Source organism: Pseudophryne corroboree, chromosome 3 (genome assembly GCF_028390025.1).
Source record: "Pseudophryne corroboree isolate aPseCor3 chromosome 3, aPseCor3.hap2, whole genome shotgun sequence".
Lineage (NCBI taxonomy): Eukaryota > Metazoa > Chordata > Amphibia > Anura > Myobatrachidae > Pseudophryne > Pseudophryne corroboree.
Window position 1 is genome coordinate 535,570,337 of NC_086446.1, and position 25,878 is coordinate 535,596,214.

The 25,878-nt window shown below is 43.9% G+C and overlaps 1 protein-coding gene and 1 long non-coding RNA gene across 6 annotated transcripts in view; one reads left to right on the forward strand and one right to left on the reverse strand.

Moving 5' to 3' along the window:
- The first annotated feature begins 1,542 nt into the window (after window positions 1–1,542).
- On the forward strand, window positions 1,543–8,345 carry LOC135056241 (uncharacterized). Its single transcript, XR_010243936.1, has 2 exons — window positions 1,543–3,237; window positions 5,866–8,345. It is a non-coding gene; the product is annotated as an uncharacterized LOC135056241 (long non-coding RNA).
- Window positions 8,346–18,480: 10,135 nt separating this feature from the next.
- VCF1 (VCP nuclear cofactor family member 1) overlaps window positions 18,481–25,878 on the reverse strand; it is a 73,121-nt gene continuing 65,723 nt past the window's right edge. For all 5 annotated transcript variants that reach the window (XM_063961162.1, XM_063961165.1, XM_063961164.1 and 2 more), the window contains 2 exons: window positions 23,277–23,370; window positions 18,481–20,692 (listed from right to left, as the gene is read on the reverse strand). In XM_063961162.1, the coding sequence (XP_063817232.1) occupies window positions 20,474–20,692; window positions 23,277–23,370 (313 nt within the window). In that variant the 3' untranslated portion in view covers window positions 18,481–20,473. The remainder of the gene's footprint in view (window positions 20,693–23,276; window positions 23,371–25,878) is intronic.

Genomic DNA, 25,878 nt, shown 5'->3' on the forward strand with positions numbered 1-25,878 from the left:
TTTTATAATATCCAAATAATTCTGTATCATTCATATGAAATACGTGAGGCAGCACAGCAAGATACAGGTGTCAAAGCTTAATAAGTGTATTGTCCCTTCTTACCCAGATACTAGTCATTATCAGTGGCGGCTGCTGCCCTTGGCCTGCAGCACATAGGGGGAGATGTATGTAAGTGTGCTGTGGTTTCTGCTGACCACAGCGCATGTAAAGCCTGCATTTACCGCAACCCATTAATGTATCAACGGCGTGTTAACGCCTTGTGATTTGGCTGCTGCGCGCCCCCGCCACTTACCGCTTCCCCGCAGTTAACAATGGGAGACAAAGGGCAGAGGCAATGTATGATTGCCTCTGCTGTGACTTTTCGTCTCGTGAAGCCGCCGGGCTGGAACGCTTCCCACAGGCAGGCGATGTCTGCAAAATGTGCACTCTGTTTAGTCTTTTTATTTTATTTTGTAAGTAAACTGTATTGAATGTGGACATTCTTCTGCTGGTCCACACAGCCTTATTGCGCATGCGCCGGGGGCCTCCAGTGGCGCAGGCAGGGAAGAAGGGTGCATGCTCACATCTGTGGTGCCGATCCCAGCCGACCCGCAGTTGAAGGAGCGCTATCGCGGGACAGATAAGAGAACGCCCTCCCACATTGGCTGCCACACGTAATACATTGTGGCGGCGGGTGCCGGCGTATCACCACGATAATGTGGTAATACACCCCCTATCACATAACGTTAGGACGTTTTTCATACATCACCCCCATAGTATGGGTGGGTGACATAATCGCATACGTTTAAGGTTACATGTAATATGTGTGACCGCTGCCTGACCCCTGGGATCGGCAGCCCTGTGTATCACAGCCACCGCTGTACTCAGGACGCAGCAGCACTCAACTACAGTTCTCCTTCCTGTATAAGCCCGCCCCCAGACTCTCTTTGGCTAGTAACACAGAAGTCTGGGGATGGACGTATACAGTACAGGAAGGAGAAGCGCTAGTGCTGCTGCATCCCGAGTGCAGCGGCGGCTGTGATACACACAGCGCTGCTGATTCCCGGGGCCATTGTATCATTTTATTAGAAGTCACAACTCTAATTGAACTGAATAGCAACTTAATAGTACTTTATACACAGAAAGGAGTTGCCAAATCACGTATTTAGTCTACAGTAAATTAGTGACTGATTTCGGGCCCTCTTCACCTTGAGTGGGTCCCTGGACATTTGCCAGTCTAGCCTCCCTGTAGCTACACCACTGCATCTCCCTGACTGCTTTGCTGTACGTCTCTACATACTGCCACATCATGGACCCAGAGGCGTCGCTCTGCCTCTTTACACACATTGCAGCAGGTTTAAAAACAAACAAACGTGGCTTCGCAGGGCGGGGGCGGGCTGTCCCGGGAAGTGCTCTTTCTGCAAAGCCGGCTACTATCACTGAGCAGGAGCCGTCACTTTGGTGTCACCCCTCGGCAGGTGACACCCAGGTGCGTGCCGCACCCCCTTCTGACGCCAGTGCATGGACCACCTATTCTACCATCCCTCCCTTGTCCCCTGAAGGGTTACCTCTTCTGTCTTTGTACATATTACTTTTTATATGATCAGTTTCCTTATAATAATTACAGTGTAAAAGTGAATATTTCTATTTCCCTAGTGAAGGGTTAAAACATGCTTTATGAACTCTTATGTGTTTGCAATGGATGCTGCTGCCCTGTGTTAGATGCCTTTGTCTCTCATACAGATACCAGGCTTGTGTGGGTCTGGCATCCAAGGTCAGCTCTCTACTAGATGAAACCTGCTTTTTCTACTTCTGTGTGTTACTAAAAGATCCTTTGTTAAGTTTCGTCTGATGCAACATATATAACATCTGCCTGGCAACTGCTATATCCAATTATGTTATGTCAAGTATTAACCACCCCTACGTACCCCACCCAGGCACCTACCCCTAAGCCAATGAGCCCTTTTACACTTGTCAGTTCCACCCATATGCATTGTCTTATATACTCTTGTTAACTTTATAATAAACAGTGTGAATTTTAACTGCTTGTGTGTGCATGTACCTTGTGGTTAAAAGTTTACACTCCAGACGTCTGTAAGGCCATCACATCGAGGGTTAAAGAAAATAAGGTCAAATCCTTTCAGCTGGGGGTTATGTCCGGGATTCAGTGATCGTCCCCGAATAATAAAGATAGAAGATTTATTGTCTGTCTTTGCTATGCGGGATTGCGGTCATACACTGAAGCTGAATCCGTGTCAGTGTTCCGGGAACACGTGACAAGGTAATATTTAAGTCCGGGACTTAATATTACGAAGTTTTTAAAACAGGTATCAGGGATACCATAGAATCTTTAATGTCTGGGACTTAAAGATACGTCTGAGAAGGGACCAGGGGTCCGAGCGCACTTCTCCAAAGACGTTAGTATCTGGGATACTTAAAATAGACCTGGGAGTCTATACGTAACGTAGAGAATACCCCGATTTGATCGCCTATATATTTTTGTATGTTTGTAGTGAGATAAGTTCTTATATTTGGTCCAGACGGCTGGTAAGTTTTCGTCTGCCAGATATCTTTACTCAAACACTTTTCTTGCTTCCTGTCTAAAACGCTGTATTTTTTCTGACATCTTGTACGAAGGTAAGCGTACCCGTCAAAAGATTTCATGTTCTCATTATACAGATAATATTGTGATATTGTCAATGACTAATTAACTGGTGTTAGCTAATGCATGCATAGAAAGTTTTTGTAAATTGCATTTTTTTTGTTGTGAAATTTCATAGAAAGTCTTTTTGTTGTGAAATTGCATAGAAGGTTTTTTTTGTAAACTGCATTTTTGTTGTGATATTGCATAGACAGTTGTTGTGGGTTGTTGTGGAAATTGCGTAGAAAGCTGGTGTAGATTGCATTTTTACTATGGGAGGGACCTATGTATAAGTAGAGTGTCGTATATTTTAGATAATTTTCTTTTAAAAGTTGTACTGTTGATTTATATTACTGTCTGACAATGGGCTCTAGTCAGAGTAAAAAAACTGCATATCCCCCGCCCCTCCCTGGTGAGACATGCAGGATGTATGTTGCCCGTAACTCTACCTCAGAGTATTATTTAGTTAACCCATGGGTGGATAATTTAGCGGGATGGACAGAGAAAGCAGGACGGGACCCATTCCTACGGGAAGGCAGTAATTACCTTTTCTATATGGAGATTTAAGAAAAAATGTCAGTTTCCAATAGCACAGAAGCGAAGCTGCAGAGGAATTGTAAGTCTTTGAAATCCCTCTCGCCCCCCCCCCCCCCCCCTTTTGCATTCCAATGTATCCTGCGCTCAGAGACACAAATCTCTTGGCAGCAGTAACCCTTTCACACTAAATGGGATCGCTTCCAACTTCACTGCTGGAGGGTGCGTCCACTAGCTCTATCCCTAACGCACCAATAACCCAGAGTTTAGATAATAGTAAAACACTGTCCCAAGCCCACCATTACCCTCGATGGCTGTATATCTTATTTACGCAAAACTTGCAAAGGACGCAGCTATACACATATGAAGGAAGTTTTTTTTGCCTGTGTTTTTTTGCCTGTCGCTGTAGCTTGTAAAAAGAAACCTGCGCCCACTCATAACTATCAGAGCTCCAGACGCTTTGACAGACAGAACCAACCCCGCAGTCAGGGAACATTCCAAAGACCCCGCGCACTGACGGGGCCCGGAGGAGGGTATCCCAGCCTTTATTCAACTCTCCCGTCATAGTGAGATTCACCTCTGCTGCCACTTATTATAAATGGAAGTAAAATTCCCTTTTTAGTGGACAGCGGTGCAGCAGCCAGTGTTTTGTGTTCTGACTTATGCAATACCCCCTCTCACCAGAAAAGATAGAAGGTCTCCGCCCCATGATACAGCAATTCTTACAACAGGGTATCTCAGACATATTGTATCACCATACTGTACTCCTGTGAACCCTGTTGCCAAAGCTGATGGTAGTATGGGATTTGTACAGGATCTCAGAGCGATCAATCAGTTAATTGTCCCAATTGCACCAATTGTTCCAGATGTAAACTCACTCATTTCTGCAATCCCTACAGATGCTGCGTTCTTCTCTTACAGATTTTCTGAGTGTTGAAGAATGCCTTTTTTTCAGCATACCTGTAGATTCACAGACACAATTACTTTTGCCTTTTCTTTTGAGGGTAAACAACTTACCTGGTGCAGATTATTGACGCACCTGTTGTCTCCAGGCCACATTGAGGCCCTGGCAACCTCACCATGGTTCAGTCCTGCTACAGTATGCAGATGATCTGCTGCTCTGTAGTAAAACTGAGGAGGCCTGCCGAGAGGATGGTGTTTCATTACTAAACTGGCTTTGTGAATGTGGACACAAGGTGTCCAAAATAAAAATGCAATGGTGTAAAAAGCATGTTGATTACTTAGGTTTTGTGCTCACTCAGGGAGAGAGAAAAGTCAGTCCACAATGCATACAGTCTGTATTGGGCCTGGTCACCCCAACTACCCAGAAGGAACTACTGTCCTTCCTGGGTATGGTAAATTACTGCAGACAGTGGATATCTGATTGCTCTTATTGTGATAACATTTTGAGACAAGCCACACTGAAGGACAAACCTAAAACTGTACAATGGTCACAAGAAATGTTAACTGCATATGAAAGTTTAAAATGTATGTTGATGAAAAGTCCGGCACTTGGCCTCCCCAGTTATGTACTACCTTTCCATCTATATGCAAGGGACAATTGTAAAACCATGGCGGGGGTGCTCACACAGTTTCATGGAGGGAAGTTGCGCCCCGTGGCATTTTTTTTCCAAAGTCATGCCAGTGTCTGTACAAGGTATGCCTGCCTGCCTCAGGGCTTTGGCAGCCTGTGCAATGGTTGCAGAAATGGCCACTACCCTCACTTTAGGCCACATCACAGTACTCCACACCACACATGATGTCCTGGCAATACTTAAAGGCTTACACACAGCACATGTCAGCACAACGCCTTAGTGGATATGAAGTACTCCTTTTGAGTAACCCTACCCTTACCATCAAGTACACTGCTAGTTCTTCTGGCCCTGCACCCATTCTCAATGCCCTTTTAGGCTTGAAAGGTCCCGAGGATGAACCACCCGACCTACATGACTGTGCTGCTTCCATTGAAGCTGAAACTTCTCCCAGACTTGACATGTCTCCCGTTCCCATACCAGGCGCAGACATTGTTTTTGTTGACGACTCCTGTAGTAGGCCCAATGACAATACATACCAGGCTAGCTATGCCATTGTCACCCTCCCTGATACTGTGTTGGAAACCCTACCAATACCTTGTCGGTCCGCGCAAGCTGCAGAGCTCATTGCGCTCACTGGAGCATGTCCCTCCCTTGACAACGTCCATCTGCTCACTCAACTTCAAGCTGCTGCGACTAATACTGATCTCTCCGACTGGACTTACCCAATTCTGCAGAAAAAATCCTAAATCAGGATTAATCTGCAAAGAGGGGAAACCCTGTATACCCCAGTCCAGTGCCCCTTTGCTCGTTGCCCAGTGCCGTGGTGTTGGTCACCGTGGTGAAGCCACAACACTCCTCCTACTAACCAGTGATTTTTATGTTACTAATGCCAAATCACTTGTGGACCAGTATGTTAGCAGATGCATCACTTGCCTCAGGAACAACCCTAATAAAGCTAAACACCAGCATCTTGAATACCCCACAGAAAACTCTAGGTTACTCCCCATTTAAAATACTAATGGGCAGGCCTTTTCCCACACCTTGGGCTAAGAAACCATTAGTAATACAGGAGGGAGATCTAGAACTTATCAGAGAAGAGTATGTCAGGTCCCTGATAACAAAACTGAATGAAATTGAACATGAGGTTGTTTGTAAAAACCCTTTTGAATCCACAGGAACCTACACACCCCTTTAAAGTCGGAGACAGAGTCGTGGTGAAGGTGCTCCCCAGGAACAAGAGCCCAGGAGACTTCACCTATGGTCCAGAGACAGAGGTCGTAGCAGTTACCCGAACAGCAGTCCTGACAGAGGAAAGTCCTACCTGGATCCATGCATCCCGAGTAAAAAAAAAGGTTCCTAGACCAGACCTAGAGAGGGAAGCAAGTGATTCCAGTGAGGTACGAACCGGGGCAGACAGCCCTGACCTCCCACCTAGCGAAGAAAGAAGAACAGAAGAAGATGAGGAACCTGTCCCCTATCTTTATCCTGGGGACTACCTTGATAGCCCTACTGGCCCTCACTCACCACACAATATGTGAGGTTGATATTACACAGACTAATGGGATCCCCACCTTGTGGTACAATTCCTCCAATACACACGTAGCCACATATATCCTTGACTATTTTATGTTCCCCAAAATTGCTGATGACAAATATTATATACAACAAAGGAGGAAATCAGGAATGTCTGAGACAGTATATATTTGTGTTACTGACGAATGGTACTATGACAATAGATATTATGGATCTAATTGTAATTCCTGGGAAGCTGTGGGGTGGAATACAGGAGTAGATTGGAAATATGGCCCATCGTTTGCAAAGAATAGATGGAGCAAATATGGAGTACCCCTACTTTCTAGACTATCCATTCATAAGATGGATGAAGGCCCAAATTCATACAGGTTTAGACTAAACATAGTGAACCCTAGCAGAAGCGACAATGAGACTTATGTACTTGGTATATGGTGGCAAGCAGGGTATTATAGTGCAAGGCAAATGTTTTATTTATGGGATATGTATAAAAACCCAAAATACCAGCCTAAAATTGCTCCCCAAAACAAACCTTTAAAGCCCCATATTGCCACTTTTAAAGATATGGTGGCTATTACTAACCCTACCTTTGAAGACACCCTAGCTATTGAAACTGGTTTCTCTGACATTAATTTTTGGTTGGAATGGATGAAGTATAGTGCTAACAAACACAATAAAAGCAACTGTTATGTCTGTGGCAAATCTAGGCCCCACCTAGGTACAGTGCCCCTTAATATACCCCTAGAACAAGAAAATTGTTTTTTTCAGCCTTTTTAATGACACCAAAACAAATGACAGTCAGTGCGAAATGTGGAAAAGGGAATATCCCATATTGTCAAAAAATCCCAACCCAGGAAGCACCATAACCATATATCCTGGAAACTACACTTGTTATACATCTAACACCACAACAGGGAGAAATTTAAAAACCTTCCCACCAGGGTATTGTGCAAATAAAAGAACAACTGTTTTAGTCAACCAAACTAGATCATTAGGCGACATTTATTACATATGTGGGAAACTGTAAATAAAAACGTAGCCTGGATTAATTATATATATTATAATCAACAAAGATTTGTTAATGATACCAAAGATGCTCTTAAAGGTATAGCTGAACAGCTAGAAGCCACTTCCCAAATGACATTCCAAAATAGAATGGCCCTTGACATGATCCTAGCAGAAAAAGGCGGTACATGTGTTTACATTAGTAAGGTGGAAGGCTGTTGTACATATATTCCTGACAACACTGGTCCCAATGGTAAGGTTACTTTAGCCATAAACAAGTTAGAAACCTTATCCATAGAACTTAAGAAAAATTCAGGTATTGATAACCCATGGAGCCAATATTTTGGATGGTTTGAAAATTGGAAACTGGCTCTTGTGCAAATAAGCATATTCATACTTGTAACTTTAATTCTTGTAGGCATTATAGTTTATTGTGTAATTCCCTGTGGAAAGAAACTTACCTCCAAAGGCATTGATAAGGCCCTGATGTATTATGACATAACCACCAGTCCTGTCACCTCCTCTGATAGTAAGGGACCCGACGATTATGTCCAATATCTCAAGAACTGGAGAAACAAGAAAGGAGCCTCACTCAAGAATCATGTCATATAATAATCATGATTCTAAGAGGGGATTGAAGGGTTACCTCTTCTGTCTTTGTACATATTACTTTTTATATGATCAGTTTCCTTATAATAATTACAGTGTAAAAGTGAATATTTCTATTTCCCTAGTGAAGGGTTAAAACATGCTTTATGAACTCTTATGTGTTTGCAATGGATGCTGCTGCCCTGTGTTAGATGCCTTTGTCTCTCATACAGATACCAGGCTTGTGTGGGTCTGGCATCCAAGGTCAGCTCTCTACTAGATGAAACCTGCTTTTTCTACTTCTGTGTGTTACTAAAAGATCCTTTGTTAAGTTTCGTCTGATGCAACATATATAACATCTGCCTGGCAACTGCTATATCCAATTATGTTATGTCAAGTATTAACCACCCCTACGTACCCCACCCAGGCACCTACCCCTAAGCCAATGAGCCCTTTTACACTTGTCAGTTCCACCCATATGCATTGTCTTATATACTCTTGTTAACTTTATAATAAACAGTGTGAATTTTAACTGCTTGTGTGTGCATGTACCTTGTGGTTAAAAGTTTACACTCCAGACGTCTGTAAGGCCATCACATCGAGGGTTAAAGAAAATAAGGTCAAATCCTTTCATCCCCCTTCTTCCCACTTGCTCAGTCTGACACAATATCTTTTTGCACACTGCATGTTACACTTCTATGAATTGTTCATCCTAACCACTACCTGTGTAGTGCTCCTAGGGGGTAATTCTGAGTTTATCGCAGCAGGAACTTTGTTAGCAGTTGGGCAAAACCATGTGCACTGCAGGGGAGGCAGTTTTAACATGTGCAGAGAGAGTTAGATTTGGGTGGGTTATTTTGTTTCTATACAGGGTAAATACTGGCTGCTTTAGATTTACACTGCAATTTAGATTGCTGATTGAACACACCACACCCAAATCTAACTCTGCACATGTTACATCTGCCCCACCTGCAGTGCACATGGTTTTGCCCAACTGCTAACAAAGTTCCTGCTGCGATCGACTCAGAATTACCCCCTAGGAGCACAGGGAGTGCCACCAAGGAAAGACTGGCCATGTTTTTATATTCCACAATTCTGGTGATTAACAGCCGCGACCACCCACCCAGTCACAATGGCAGAACAGTGCTAAAATGGCCACCAGCAAAAGTGCCACGCTCACTCCATTACACCGTAGCAAGCTGCCCATTGCCAAAAGCAACATGTGGTTACTGTAGGGGTGCAGCGCCTCATCTTTACATGCTGTGCACACCGACCTCTGCCCTTCTCTCTTTAATTCGGACCATCACATCTGTATCTCTGCTCTTCCCTGTTTCCCACACATTAGTTTGGGTATGTATATTACCCCCCAAGTAAGACTATTTAGTTTGTGTCTGTTTCCATTTACACCTCTGATCCACCCCTCCCCCCCCCACCTTCTTTTATTTCCTCTCACTACCCACTTTTCTCTGTGCCCAATTCCTACACACCAGTCACCCTTTTTTTCCTATCACTTCTCTCACCTTTAAACGTTACCTTCTTCTTCCTCCTCCTCGTCGTCTACTGTAGTCGCTGGTGGTTGTCCTGCCGGTCGCTGATCAGATGTGACATGGAGGATTTTTGTCCTATAGTGCAATCTGTCAGTATAATTCTATGGCTTTCGTCAGTGAAGGCTTCCCCATATGATCTGCCAGATATTATGGCTATACTCGCACCGCCTCAACACCTATACTGATTAATATAATTGAATCACTTTACAAATATATATATATATATTTAGTCCTTGTATAAAGCATTTTTTAATATGTTAACATCTTTAAATATTCCAAGTTTGTTTAATTTTTTATCTATTCTTAAACCTTTATTATATTCTTCCCATTTAAATTTGGATCAAAAGATTGCCTGCAACATAAACGATATTACAAAACACAAGGCTTCAATTTGTACCCTTATAGTATTCTGTATTCATGTACCTAATTAGCACATCTGCTCGGGTGTGGTATGGTTTGCTGGTGGTCGGGGTCCCGGCGGCCAGCATACCGACAGCTGGGCGAGCGCAAATGAGCCCCTTGCGGGCTCACTGCGCTCACCACACTGTGGGCATGGTGGCACCATACACGCGCCATCTATTCTCCCTCCAGGGGGATTGTGGACCCCCAAGAGGGAGAAAAGATGTCGGCATGCCAGCGCTGATATGGTGGTCGCCGGGAGCCCGGCCGCCGGCAACCTGAAGACCACCCCATCTGCTCACACCTCCATAGGCTGCAAGCAGAATCTGCCTTCTGTCATTAACTAGCCAAGCTCTTTTATGGCCACTTTCATCGCTACTTGAATCTACCCCATAGGGCTTATGCCACAATTTTTTCAGGGATGTTTCTGGTGTCTGAGTAGGACATCTTTAAATTTTGAAGGGCAAAATTTTTGGAAGTAACGCCAGGATTGGTTCAGGGTGAGTGTACTGTCTTTCCCATTCTTAATAAAGGAGTTAATAGTATTTTGTGCTTTACCTTGCAGCATCAGGAAAGTTCACTCCTGCTGTAACAATAAAGCACAGAGCATACGGCTTACTGTTGGTTCATTCAAACATTGCCTATTATGCCCACTGAAATCTAAAATGGCTGCCTCAGCTTCAAGGTTAGAATTAATAATCCTTGGAGTGGATGACCCAAAATGGCTGCCTTACATTTGTATTAATTTTCATGATGCCTGTCTCTAATTTAACTCTAAACCTTCTATATTATGGTCTGTAGCTTACGGAAAAAAATCTAAACTGCTGTCTTTTCATGGTAATTGTAAAGTGCCTTGAGTCAGCGTTGAAAGTGGAGTGCACTACTGCTCAGACTTCATAGGGGGAATTCAACTGTTTTGCACGCACCCAATCTCCCATCTAAAGTGACGGGAGATCATGAGACGCAATTAAATATTTTTAAGACTGTTTCGCCACTGGTCGCAATGTGAAAAGTAGTTTGGGTGTTCAAGCAGGCCACTTTTTTTTTGCTCATTTCTGCTTGCCAGCTTGGAGGGATGTGATCAGAAATGTCAGCACAGGCCATCAAATGGCCGCTGGCGCAAATAACAATTGAATTCCCCCCCCCCCCCCCCCCCCATTATGTTACTCCATCAGGGATGCATCATTAACTGTTCCATAACAGCCACTGAGGCAACTACTTAGCATGTGCAGAGGCATCTTGAGAATGCCACAGTGGGAAACAGGAATAATCCATTTAGCTCCAGTAAGACCTGTGATATATCCACTGTTCCAGCATCCTGCACTGCTACCCGATACCTACTTCCACTCACTGCCTAATGAGCTGTATGACACCCAGCTCCATCTACCAGTGTGTGTGTGTAACAGTGAGTACAGCTGTACCTGCTTTATCTTCAATAAAACCACTCCACTGGTCAAGTAACTGGGCTGTGCATAGTTGTAAGTTATGTGCTGCTGTGTACAGAAACTCTGCTACATCCTCAAGCCTGTGCACACATCCTCCCAACAAAAAAAGCACTATACAAATAGAATTCTTATTACAACTATTATTGGGTGATTCTCCAGAAAGTGAACATAAAGTCCCGTGCATCACACGCTTTTCTTTTTCCTTTTAAACTGGTCTGTTAAGAATTTGTTCTTATATGAAAGCTTAATTGCTTAGTAGCAATGGCTTACCCTATAACTGTAGACCCAAAATCTTGGTATGTTGGAGAAGTATGTCATTTGAATTTGTGCAGCTACCCCATGCATCACGGAGAATTGCCCTATTACTACAGTAGATTGTAATTATTATCTCTGTATAGACTGTCTCATTACTGGAATGTGCATAATCCTGCCATTTTCTAGTGTCATTCTTATCAGGTTGTGCTCTACAGTCATCTGCATTTTGACAAATCTGCATAAGTAGCAAATGCCCCTCTCCCCTGTTGCAAAGAACAGGAGCATATGAACCAGGAATACAATAGGTGTGGCTTGATTTTAGTTACAAGTGCACAAAGCAGAAGGTCAGAGAAGGATAATAGCTACCCAAATCCATTACAGTATGGGAGATGGTAATTGAAAAAATATAGAATTTTGTGTGTTTTCACGTGGCATTGGCTGGGTCCTCTGGAACTTGCCATTGACCGGTAACTGCTATGTTGCAGCCCTTCATGAATAATGCACCCTAACATAGGACCCAAATGATCCAGAATTGGTTCGAGGAACATTTTGTAGAGTTCCGATGAATAGTGTGGCAATGCTTGCCTGACATGAACCCCATGGGATGTGGTGGTGAAGTCCTTTAGCACCCAAGATCCTGCACCTACAAATATCAGGGAGCTGTGAGAAGCTATCCAGACGGCATGGGTCAACATCTCTTCCGGTGTCTTCTGTCCAGTTTCAGAATCAATGCTACATCAGGTTGTTGCACTTCGGCATGCTAGAACTGGTCCAACACAATACTAGGCACCTATCCCAGGACTATTGCCGCTTCAGTGTATTATCTATACCAGGGAACCTTTAGCCCTCCAGCTGTTGTTGAACTACACATCCCAGCATGCCTTGCAATAGTTTTAGCATGGCCAAATAGCAAAACTCTAGCAGGGCATGCTGGGATGTGTAGTTCAACAACAGCTGGAGGGCCAAAGGTTCCCCATCCCTGATCTATACATAGCTTGTGATTGAGCAATTCATGGAGAAAAAATAAATAAAGAAAGATTTTAAACCTACCGGTAAATCTTTTTCTCCTAGACCATAGAGGATGCTGGGGACTCCGTAAGGACCATGGGGTATAGACGGGCTCCGCAGGAGACATGGGCACTCTAAGACTTTAGATGGGTGTGAACTGGCTCCTCCCTCTATGCCCCTCCTCCAGACCTCAGTTATAGAACTGTGCCCAGAGGAGACGGACAGTACGAGGAAAAGATTTTTGTTAATCTAAGGGAGAGATACACACCAGCCCACACCGTACAACATGGTATATACTAAACCAGTTAACAGCATGAACAAAACAGCATCAGCCAGAGACTGATCTCAACTGTAACATAACCCTTATGTAAGCAACAACTATATACAAGCCTTGCAGACATAGTCCGCACTGGGACGGGCGCCCAGCATCCTCTACAGACTAGGAGAAAAAGATTTACCAGTAGGTTTAAAAATCTTATTTTCTCTTACGTCCTAGAAGATGCTGGGGACTCCGTAAGGACCATGGGAATTATACCAAAGCTCCAGACCGGGCGGTAAAGTGCGGATGACTCTGCAGCACCGATTGAGCAAACATGAGGTCCTCCTTAGCCAGGGTATCAAACTTGTAGAATTTTCTAAGTGTTTGAACCCGACCAAGTAGCTACTCGGCAAAGCTGTAATGCCGAGACGCCTCAGGCAGCCGCCCAAGAAGAGCCCACCTTCCTAGTGGAATGGGCCTTTACCGAATTTGGTAACAGCAATCCCGCCGTAGAATGATCCTGCTGAATCGTGTTACAGATCCAGCGAGCAATAGTCTGCTTAGAAGCAGGAGCGCCAACCTTGTTGGCTGCATACAGGACAAACAGTGCCTCTGTTTTCCTAACCCGAGCCGTCCTGGCTACATAAATTTTTAAGGCCCTGACTACATCCAGGGACATGGAATCCTCCCAGTCCCCCATAGCCACAGGCACCACAATAGATTGATTCATATGAAACGACGAAACCACCTTAGGCAGAAATTGAGGACGAGTTCTTAACTCTGCTCGATCCACATGGAAAATCAGATAAGGGCTCTTGTGAGACAAAGCCGCCAATTCAGACACCCGCCTCGCAGATGCCAACAACATGACCACCTTCCAAGTGAGAAATTTTATTTCAACTGTTTGAAGAGGTTCAAACCAGTGTGATTTAAGGAACTGTAACACCACGTTAAGGTGCCACTGGGGGCACAAAAGGAAGTTGGATGTGCAGTACTCTCTTTACAAAAGTCTGGACTTCTGGGAGAGAAGCCAATTTCTTCTGAAATAATATAGATAAGGCCGAAATCTGCACCTTAATGGAGCCTAACTTTAGGTCCATATCCACTCCTATCTGCAGAAAATGGTGAAAACTACCCAGCTGAAAATCTTCCGTAGGAGTATTCTTGGCTTCACACCAAGACACATATTTCCTCCAGATACGGTGATAATGCTTCGCCGTTACCTCCTTCCTAGCTTTGATTAGAGTAGGGATGACTTCCCCCGGAATACCCTTCCTAGCTAGGATTTGGTGTTCAACCACCATGCCGTCAAACGTAACCGCGGTAAGTCTTGGAACACACAGGGCCCCTGTTGTAACAGGTCCTCCCTGAGAGGAAGAGGCCACGGATCTTCTGTGATCATTTCCTGAAGATCTGAATACCAGGCCCTTCGAGGCCAATCTGGAACAATGATTATTGTCTGCACTCTTGTTCGTCTTATGATTCTCAGTATTTTTGAGATAAGCGGAAGTGGAGGGAACACATAGACCGACTGAAACACCCACGGTGTCACCAGGGCATCCACCGCCACTGCCTGAGAGTCCCTTGACCTGGAACAATACGTCCAAAGCTTTCTGTTGAGGCGTGACGCCATCATGTCTATTTGAGGAAGTCCCCAACGACTTGTTACTTCTGCAAAGACCTCTTGATGAAGTCCCCACTCCCCTGGATGGAGATCGTGTCTGCTGAGGAAGTCTGCTTCCCAGTTGTCTACTCCCAGAATGAAGACCGCTGACAGAGCGCTTACATGATTTTCCGCCCAGCGAAGAATCCTGGTGGCTTCTGCCATTGCTGCTCTGCTCCTTGTCCCGCGCCCTGGCGGCTTACATGCGTGGCTGTGATGTTGTCTGATTGGATCAGAACGGGTAGGTTGCGAAGAAGACTCTCCGCCTGTTGCAGGCCATTGTATATGGCTCTTAATTCCAGTACACTGATGTGTAGACAAGCCTCCTGGCTTGACCATATTCCCTGAAAATTTCTGCCTTGTGTGACTGCTCCCCATCCTCGGAGGCTCGCGTCCGTGGTCACAAGAACCCAATCTTGAATGCCGAACCTGCGACCCTCTAGAACGTGAGCACTCTGGAGCCACCACAGGAGAGAGACCCTGGCCCTGGGGGACAGGCTTATCCTCCGATGCATCTGTAGATGGGACCCTGACCACTTGTCCAGAAGGTCCCACTGAAAAGTTCTTGCATGGAACCTGCCGAACGGAATGGCCTCGTAGGCAGCCACCATCTTTCCCAAAACTCGAGTGCATTGATGAACTGACACTTTTGGTTTCAGCAGGTCCTTGACCATGCTCTGGAGTTCCTGGACTTTTTCTATTGGGAGAAAAACCCTCTTTTTTTCCGTGTCCAGAACCATGCCCAAAAATGACAGTCGAGTTGTCGGAACCAACTGCGACTTTGGTAGATTTAGAATCCAGCCGTGTTGTTGTAGTACTCTCAGGGAGAGTTTTAGTAACGGATCTCTTGATCTTGCCTTTATCAGGAGATCGTCCAAGCATGGGTTAATTGTGACCCCCTGCTTGCGCAGCAGCACCATCATTTCCGCCATTACCTTGGTGAAAATTCTCGGGGCCGTGGAAAGCCCAAACGGCAACGTCTGAAACTGGTAATGACAATCCTGTACAGCGAATCTCAGGTACGCCTGATGAGGAGGATATATGGGGACATGAAGGTATGCATCCTTTATGTATAGTGACACCATAAAATCCCGCCCTTCCAGGCTGGTGATCACTGCCCGGAGAGATTCCATCTTGAATTTGAGCCTTTTCAAATATAGGTTTAGGGATTTTAGATTCAGAATTGGTCTGACCGAGCCATCCGGCTTCGGGACCACAAATAGGGTTGAATAAAACCCTTTCCCCTGTTGCCCTAGGGGAACCTTGATAATCACCTGCTGTTGACACAGCTTTTGTATGGCAGCTGAAACTATTTCCCTCTCTGGGGGAGAAGCTGGCAAGGCCGATTTGAAAAATCGGTGCGGAGGCACATCTTCGAACTCCAGTTTGTAGCCTTGGGATACAATTTCGACCACCCAAGGGTCCAAATCCTACTGAACCCAGACCTGGCTGAAGAGACGAAGACGTGCCCCCACCGGTGCGGACTCCTGCAGCGGAGCCCCAGCGTCATGCGGTGGATTTTGTAGAGGCCGTGGAGGATTTTTGTTCCTGGGAACTAGCTGTAGCTGGTGTTCTTTTCCCTCTACCTTTTCCTCTGGTGAGGAAGGAAGAGCCCCAACCCTTTCTGAACTTATGCGACCGAAAGGACTGCATCTGGTATTGAGGTGTTTTCTTTTGCTGTGGGGGAACATAAGGCAAAATAGAAGACTTACCCGCAGTAGCTGTGGAAACCAGGTCCGCGAGGCCCTCCCCAAATAAAACTTCACCCTTGTAAGGCAAAGCCTCCATATGTCTCTTTGAATCAGCATCCCCTGTCCATTGACGGGTCCACAGGGACCTTCTAGCAGAAACTGTCATGGCATTGGCTCTTGAACCCAACAGTCCAACATCTCTCGCAGCCTCTCTCATATACAACGCTGCGTCCTTAATGTGACCCACGATCAACAAAATACTATCTTTATCTAAGGTGTCAATGTCAGATGACAAGTTATCTGCCCACGCTGCAATTGCGCTACCCACTCATGCCGACGCTACTGCAGGTCTGAGCAGGGCTCCCGTGGTCGCATAAATTGATTTTAAGGTAGTTTCCTGTCTGCGATCTGCAAGATCCTTTAGGGCCGCCGTGTCCGGGGACGGTAGCGCAACCTTTTTGGACAAGCGCGTCAAGGGCAAGCGATTCCCACCATAACCTGTCCTTTGAGTGGAAATTCTCTTGGGAACCTGCAGCCTCTTGTCTGGAGTTTCCCAAGCCTTTTCAAATAAAGCATTCAGCTCATGAGATGGGGGAAACGTTACCTCAGGTTTCTTTTCCTTAAACATGCAGACCCTCGTGTCAGGGACAGAGGGGTCCTCTGTGATATGCAAAACATCTTTTATTGCAATAATCATATATTGAATACTCTTGGCCACTCTTGGGTGCAACCTCGAATTATCATAGTCGACACTGGATTCAGAATCCGTGTCGGTATCAGTGTCTGCTATCTGGGAGAAGGGACGTTTATGGGACCCTGAAGGGTCTTGTGACACAGCCAAAGCCATGGATGGACTCCCTGCATTGTCCTTGGACTCTGCTTTGTCCAATCTTTTATGTAATAGAGTCACATTAGCATTTAAAACATTCCACATGTCCAACCAATCAGTCGTCGGCTGTGCCAACGGAGACACCACCATCATCTGCTCTGCATACTCCCTAGACGAGCCTTCCGCTTCAGACATGTCGACACACACGTACTGTCACCCCCCCCCCACACACTGGGATATCTGAATATGGGGACAGACCCACAATAAGGCCCTTTGGAGAGACAGAGAGAGAGTATGCCAGCACACACCCAGCGCCACTAGACACTGAAACAAAGTCCCAGCCTGTAAAGCGCTATATCTACACAATTTAGCACCAAATAAATGTGCCCCCCCCCCCTCGTTTTTGCCCCGTTACTTGTTCAGCAGGGGAGAGTCCGGGAGCAGCTTCTCTGCAGCTTGCTGTGGAGAAAATGGCACTGGTTAGTGCTGGAGGATCAAGCTCCGTCCCCTCGATGGCGGGCTTCGGTCCCACGCTCTCTCTTTAAACTGGCAGGGGATTTATTATATACTGCCTCTGCAGTATCTATATAACTGTGCCAGACTTATTTGAGGTGAAAATTGCTGCCCAGGGCGCCCCCCTTGCGCCTGTATGTGTTGTGGGAGCGATGGCACGCAGCGCGACCGCTGCGCTGTACCTCATGAAGATCTGAAGTCTTCTGCCGCCTTTGAAGTCTTCTTGCTTCTTACACTTACCCGGCTTCTATCTTCCGGCTCTGAGGAGGACGGCGGCGCGGCTCTGGGATGAACAGCAAGGACGACACCTGTGTTCCGACCCTCTGGAGCTAATGGTGTCCCGTAGCCTAAGAAGCAGAGCCTATCAATCCAGGAAAGTAGGTCTGCTTCTCTCTCCTCAGTCCCACGATACAGGGAGCCTGTTGCCAGCAGTGCTCCCTGAAAATAAAAAACCTAACAAAAGTCTTTTCAGAGAAACTCAGTAGAGCTCCCCTGCAGTGCATCCAGTCTCCTCTGGGCACAGGATCTAAGTGAGGTCTGGAGGAGGGGCATAGAGGGAGGAGCCAGTGCACACCCATATCTAAAGTCTTAGAGTGCCCATGTCTCCTGCGGAGCCCGTCTATACCCCATGGTCCTTACGGAGTCCCCAGCATTCTCTAGGACATAAGAGAAACAATGTTGCGATGTTTTGATGGTGACAATCGGATGTGTGTGTGTGTGTGTGAGAAGATTTTTTACAAAATAAATAAATATATATATTTATATTTCAATAAAATAATTTTGAATATGTTTAAATACATGTTCACCTAATTCACTCATTTCTGAGCAGTGTTCCTCCAGCAGTCTGTACCGGCTTACAGATCTGTGCCTTTGTCCAGAAATTACATGTATATTTATCCGACTGTCCCACATGCTGAAGATGCCCATGCCCTTTCTTTAGGCAACTAGCAATACAGAATGGCGACAACACTCATGCACGGTCTTCAAAATGGACTGACTCTCCAAAGTGACACCAAAATACTAATTAGGAAGAACGGAAACACTGGAACACATCACAATTTTGATCAAATTAAATAATTTTATTGTGCATCACTTCCAATTTGCACTGCCTAGCTTTCCAACTTAAACATGGGATATAAGAGTTTTACCATCTGGTATACAAAACGGCCCTGAAGTCTATGTAAAAGTAACACTCACAAATAGAATCTTTGCCTTGTTCAGTGGCTATGGAACCATCATTTTCATGATACCAAGATACATTTCAGGACCTCTTCCGATTCAGGTGGTTTTAAATTAATGGCTAATGCACACCCTGCTACAGACTGTACTAAATAATTTTTTTTTTTTTTAACTGATCTTATAAAATTTAGACAGTTGTTTAAGTTCATCGGCCTTGGATGCAACTGAAAGAACTATTCGGAGCCATGTCAAGGTACAGGCAAACAATAATAAACAAAGCTGCTTGGATGATATAAAGCGGATGGTAGAACTACAAGAGCAAATCAAACATGTAAAGTGGTGTAGTAAAAAGTGCACATGGAAATGTATAAACCAGTAAGATAAAGTTGTCTGATCCCTGTAAATTTAGTAACAACTGGGACACCAGTGTTTTTTCCTCAAAACACTTCACCCAACATCTTGAGTAACTATTTCCATTCAGGAGCAGGCTTTACTTGCCATGAAATACTAAGGTCTCTTCTTACAGGCCCTACACACTGGCCAATGCCACTGAAATGAACGATATCTTGTTCATTAATGAACAAGATATTTCATATCTATCTTTCAGTGTGTATGCACCAATGATGACCGATGCAAGGCCCTGCGTTCGTTCGTTCATTGTTGGTGCCGGCTCGTTTGAATATGCAGGCCAATATGGACAATCTTGTTCATATTAGCATGCAGTGCTATGGAGCCCGGTGACGGGGGAAGTAAAGTTCGCCCGTTGGCTGTATCGGCGGCACATCGAGCAGTGTGTAGGGGGCTTTAGTTATGGCATATACAATAGGACTGGCGCTGTTATAAGGATGATACAGATACTGCAAATTGGCTGAACTGCGAGCGAATACGCATTTCCTGTACACTCCTTCATTTCCAATAACAGAAAACAGAATGAACTTCAAAATACAATTTGTACCTCTATATTCAAAATTACATTACATCGAACTGGAGAAGACTAGATGGGCCAAGTGTTTCTTATCTGCAGTTTCTGTAGATGGCTATTACCCAAGTAGCACCTGAGACGAATATGCTGCTGTGAAACCTATCCAAAACCCATGTATGCCATATGTAAGACAACACTATGGGGGTTATATAAGAGATATATACTATGTGCACAAATGCTGTAACCCATAGCAACCAGATGACAGCTTTTACGTTTTAAATTGCTATATAAGAACTGAGCCTATTTGCTAGTGGCCATTGCACGTTTATGCACAACATCATTTTAACTTGTAAGTCTACACAGTGTATTTATAAGTCTGCAGGTCCTAAAAGCAGATTCTGGTTATGATGGGTTGTAGCACTATATTGCTCTTTGAGCCACGTACTTAAAGAAATCAATGTTAGCTTGAGCAGTTCTCTAGTTTGCAATGCATGGTGACCTTTATGCCAAGAAAGGAGGTAATAAGCGAAGTAACTATTTCTTGTTTCAGACAGAAATCCCTTTGTTACACTGCTTTGTTATCAGAAAATGTAGATGGAACCAAGCAACTGTGTAACAATATGGCAAAAAGTACTAATTTCAGTCACCTAGAAAAAAAAAAAAAAATGTACACACAACTAAATGGACACAGCAAGGTGGCAGTCACACTGTAGCAAATCACTTGTCCTAAGTCTTACCATTTCTCTTTCCAGAAATAGGATACATGGAATCAGCCAATGGTGGGAACATAATTGAACAAATAATTGTTTATCCAGGATGTAGGTATTGAAATAATATTAGAAAGCAGACAGGCTACAGACTGTGTAGTTGCTTTTGGGAAAGATTTATACATAGTAGAATTGGCATGAAGCACAAAGTTCGTTTCCTGGAAACACTCCATGATTGGCAGGTCAGGAGGAAGGACAGCCTCGCTGTTGTAGGCTAGAGAAATGCGCCTCTTTCAAGATTTGGTTGATATGAACATAGGGTCCCTGATTCAGAGCGGACTGCTCTGGGACGGAGACTGGCTGTGGAGTGGCCGGGCCTGATCCAGCCACGGTCTGAAGGTTGTCAGACCCACTACTTCTCTCTAGGCTGAAGTTACTGTTACTGCTGTCACTTCCTAAAGACTAGAGAAACAAACAAAATACAGAATATGAAAACTTTGTAAGAAGCAAAAAATTATTAAGAAAATGTATGATCTGAGCACCTGGAACATTTAAGATCTATGAGATACATACATTTCCTGTAGTGCGCTCCCTTAAAAAAGGACTACCGCTCAAAGTATATATTAGAGCAGTGGTTCCAAAACTCGGTCTTTAAGAAGCACTAACAGTCCAGGCTTTAAAGATATCCATGGTTTAGCACAGACTGTTAAATCAAACTGAGGTACTAAATAAGTCACCTGTGGCCAAGCATGGATATACTTAAGACCTGGACTTGACCTATGCTCCTTGAGGGCAGAGTTTGGGAACCACTCAATGGGCGGGATTCAATTCTTTTCACCCCTTTCCACACCTGCTCTGTTTCTGCCCTCAGGGATGTTGTATCATTATTTCAGCTTGCTACCCCCGGATAAGAGAGATGATTTTAGAAAGGAAATTGGGCTTGATATATCATTTGAATCTCACCCAATGTCTTAAAGTTTAGAATTAACAGGACATTGTACACTGCCACTAATCACCTCTGAAGATGGCTTTGGTTGCCTAGTTGGCTGTGACATGAGCAGATATAAAAGGGTTAATGCCAGTCACATACTCAAATCACTTAATGGCCAAAAAGGAGAGAAAAAAAAAATATATACCCATATAAGTAACATACTTCTAACTCAGTACCACCATACTTTCCTATATATCTACACTAGCTGTTCTACCAATTCTTTGCACGGGAGTTTCTTATTTTCATGGTTGTACATAATCATGAGTGTTAATAATTTGGTAAATCTATAGAGATGTAAATTTGAGACGTGTTAACGTAAGTAAATATTAATCCATGGTTCTTGGCGTCACCCGAGGAGCACCAGTAGCAGATATGGAAAAAAGTGACATGACAATTTTTGTAGTTTATTAAATTCTATACACTGGAGGTGCAATCCAAATTTTGATCCGATTGTTCGTTTGGGCATTAACATTCATGCAACGCAAGCCACGCATCAATAATGACGTCATTACGTCAACCTCCTGTTCATCCCCTTAGGGAAGGTTTATTGAAAATCTAATTGCGTAATTTTCCTATTTACCATTGTATGCATTCCACAAGAAGCTCCGACAATGTATGCATGCCTCTAGGGCCCATACCAATAATAGGTTAGGCGTGAGTGCTACACACGCAGCTACAGATGGACTTTAAAATGCTCTAAGTTTTTACTGTTCCATCGTTAAGTGAGGCCATTATAGAGACACGTTCCTTATTTACCATATCCCAAGGTGGTAAAAGGTAAACCACTGCAATCCGACGTGACAAACAATACTTCTTATCTGGTATTAAGAATGGTTAATCCACCAGTTAGGACAACTTAACCAAGGAAGTAAAATAAATATTCTTCATCTTTCTGAAGAGGTCTAGAGTAGAAAAATGAGGTTCCTCCACTTTTTTTTGCAAATCAACCACCTCACTTACATAGAAGACGGGTCTTCTAGGTCATAATCACAATTAAGACATCATTCCTCCTGAAAGGAGAACTGTGAACCAGAATGATCCCCTTTCCAGGACTCCTGATGGTATAAACAAGAGCATTCAGAGGATAATTTGCTAGGAGATTAGCTTTAGATCTTACAAAAAAAAGAGGGAAGACGTACTCTCTTCCACAGGACTAGTGCATCCCACAGGAACTCTTATCTCCTGCCACTTCTCTACTAGCCAACTTCAGAGTGCAGCGTTTTCAGAAATGTTTGTCCAAAACCCCATCCCAGCTGCAGAGTAGGGGAAGAGGAGGTGTTCTAGTCTAGAGAGAAGCATCAGGGAATTCACCTACAATTGTGTATTTGCTGCCCAAGTAGCCTCAACCTTGGGGTGTCACTGAGCATTCTAACTTTTTTAATTTAATTGAATTATTAGGGTTTTTGTTTTTTTTAAGTGTAGAGGACTCGGTGATGGGAGGAGCTTTATACTCAAAGAAAATAAAGTTTTAAGTTCCCAATTCCTGGGGCCTCAACATAAACCCATGGTAGCAGTGCCCGCCCCTCAGACTGGAGGAAGTAGATATTTCTATCTGCCATACATTTAGTCAAATAAATCCAATAGGACTCTGCACCACAATACTTAAATAATTAAGGCAAATTAATAAGCGTAGATATTAAATCAAAGTACAGAAGTAGTAACAGTTTAGATTTAATCTGAGATGAAAACTGCCACTGACATGATCACACAATGCAAATACTGATCATAACAATCCATCAGAACAAATGCTATGTCCCCATGAGCAGTCATACAGGAAGGTTGAGCTTTATGTTCATACACTGGAACCCAGTAATAACACATTACTCGCCTACATGCAGCAGACAGTTTAAATACTGAGTTCTTGGTAAACTAGCTTGAAAGCTTCATAAAGCTTATGTGTGCTTGTTGTCACAAACTTGTCTTTTATATCTTCTGCTCTATGCAGACAAGTAAAGTGTAAGTGCCAGGTTCAAATAAATGGATCATTAAAGACATTACTAAAGGTGTTGTGCTGTACGGAGAACACAGGTAAGCGTCAGGAAAAGTGGCACTCACTTCCGTCTCTGCCTCCCAGTCCTGGAATGTGGGGCTGCTGTTGCTCCGTTTGGACTGTGGGTGCTGGGAGACATCATTATTTCTCCGTCTCTTCCTGTAGTCAAGCATTGTAGAGTAAGTGGGTATACACACAGTACAAGTGTACGAATTAACAAAGTAACTGGCGGCAACTTGTGTCTTATTACAATAGCGATGCCAGTGTGACATGTTCACTCAACCAGAGCGGCCAGGTGACCCACGACTGAAAGGCCACATTAGTTACTGGCTAGTTATGTATGCGATTTTTCTGAAAACATAACATGCAGCAATGTTTTAGAGGCCGTATAATAATAAACAGATTTCATATAAGAATTTGATTAACCCTTCACTGCCAACACTGAGTCTGTGAGACCCAGGCATTTTGAATGTTGTCCTATCTGGTCAAATTTTGGAGAAGGAGCAACAAACGATGTGCTAGTTGTGATTTCTATAACAGCCCTTCCTTTGTCTGTCGGGTCTGGGAGACTCAGCGTCAGTACTGAAGTAACTCTTGAGTGCCTGTAGTGACTGCTGTACGGAAAAACTGCCACCGCCAGGAAAAAAAGGAAGGTGCAGCAAATGCATCAACAAGGATAGAAAAACACAACACTACTTTGACAAACGTAATCTTTTTCTATGTATGGAGCATGTTAAATTTACATGTGAGGAATGTTTAAAAAATACTGGGCAGGAAATGTAATACATAATAATGTTTTCTGAGTAAATTAATAAAATAATAGCTGGAGATTAACAAGGTTTCTATTTCCATTCCTGATCAATATCCATAGAGTTCCTAAAACAATGCAGAAATCCAAATGGGTCTCACAGACCCAGCGTCAACGTTCGTGTCCCAAAATTTGGCATCACTAGTGGAGTGTTAAGTGTTTGAGTTAAAACAAAATTATCTTTTACAGAAAACGGTTAGCCAGGAACCAAAAAAAAAAAAAAAAACAGAAAGGAGGAAAAGTAAATTGTCATCTTACAATAATTTTGCCATGTACAGGTGAAACTCCGAAAATTAGAATATCGTGCAAAAGTTTATTTATTTCAGTAATTCAACTTAGAAGGTGAAACTAATATATTATATAGACACATTACATGCAAAGTGAGATATTTCAAGCCTTTATTTGTTAGAAATTTGATGATTGTGGCTTACAGCTTAAGAAAACCACAAATCCAAAATCTCACAAAATTAGATTATTGTGAAAAGGTTCAATATTGTCAGCTCAAAAAGTGTCACACCCTAATCAACGAATTAATCCAAACCACCTGCAATAGGTTCCTGAGCCTTTAAATGGTATCTCAGTCAGGTTCAGTACAATTCACAATCATGGGGAAGACTGCTGACCTGACAGTTGTGCAGAAAACCATCATTGACACCCTGCACAAGGAGGGAAAGCATCAAAAGGAAACTGCAAAAGAAGTTGGATGTACTCAAAGTGCTGTATCAAAGCACATTAAGGGGTATATGCAATTGCGGTCGAATTCCCGAAAATGTCGAAAAACGGGGCATTTTCGACAAAAAAATAAATAAATCGACAATGCAATACAGTACTTTTCGACAAAAAAAAACGGACTTTTCAGATTCGACTTTTTGCAATTCGACATTTTGAAAATTCGACATGTCTGCAGTAATATCGTCAATTTCCTTCCGCCTCACTTTGCTGGCGGAATCTAATAAAACAATTTAAAATATGTTTTTTTGTGTGTTTTTTTTATTGCTAATAGCATATCTATTTATATTAGAAGGGATTATGTACTTGGTTTGTCTATTAGAGGGACACAAGTATTATTTATATATTTTTAAAAAGAATATTTATTTTTTTAACTGACTAAAATAGAGAGAGCATGGTTTTTGGTGGGAATGGGTTAAAATCAAGAAAAAAAAATGCGTGGGGTCTCCCCTCCTAAGCATAACCAGCCTCGGGCTCTTCGAGCCGGTCCTGGTTGTAAAAATACGAGGGGAAAACGGACAGGGGATCCCCGTATTTTTAGAACAAGCACCGGGCTCTGCGTCCGGTCCTGGTGCAAAAAATACGGGGGACAAAAAGCGTATGGGTCCCCCGTATTTTTTGTACCAGCACCGGGCTCCACTAGCTGGGGAGATAATGCCACAGCCGGGGGACACTTTTATACCGGTCCCTGCGGCCGTGGCATTAAAACCCCAACTAGTCACCCCTGGCCGGGGTACCCTGGAGGAGTGGGGATCCCCACCGCTGACCGCAAAGTTCCCACCATTGAATATAATGGAGGGGGCGGTGCGATGCGCTGTCTGCCTGCTCAGACGCGCATATGCAACGACGTGGCGCTCCCTGATTGGCTGAAGGGACCCTCTGTGACAGCAGTCACGGGGGTCTCTGCATTCCGTGTGGATCGGGTATGCAGTTTTTTTTTTGCCAAGTACGAGGATTACAATTATCACTGGACACTGGATTTAGGCAAAGTATAATTTTATTTTCAGGTACCCCGGATTGTCGTCGACATTGGAGATGTGGACAGAGTCGGCGTGTCAACATAGGTAAGTATGTATGTGTCGGCATGTATGTAATAAAGTTGTACTTTCAAGGTGTGCGTGTCCTGTTTT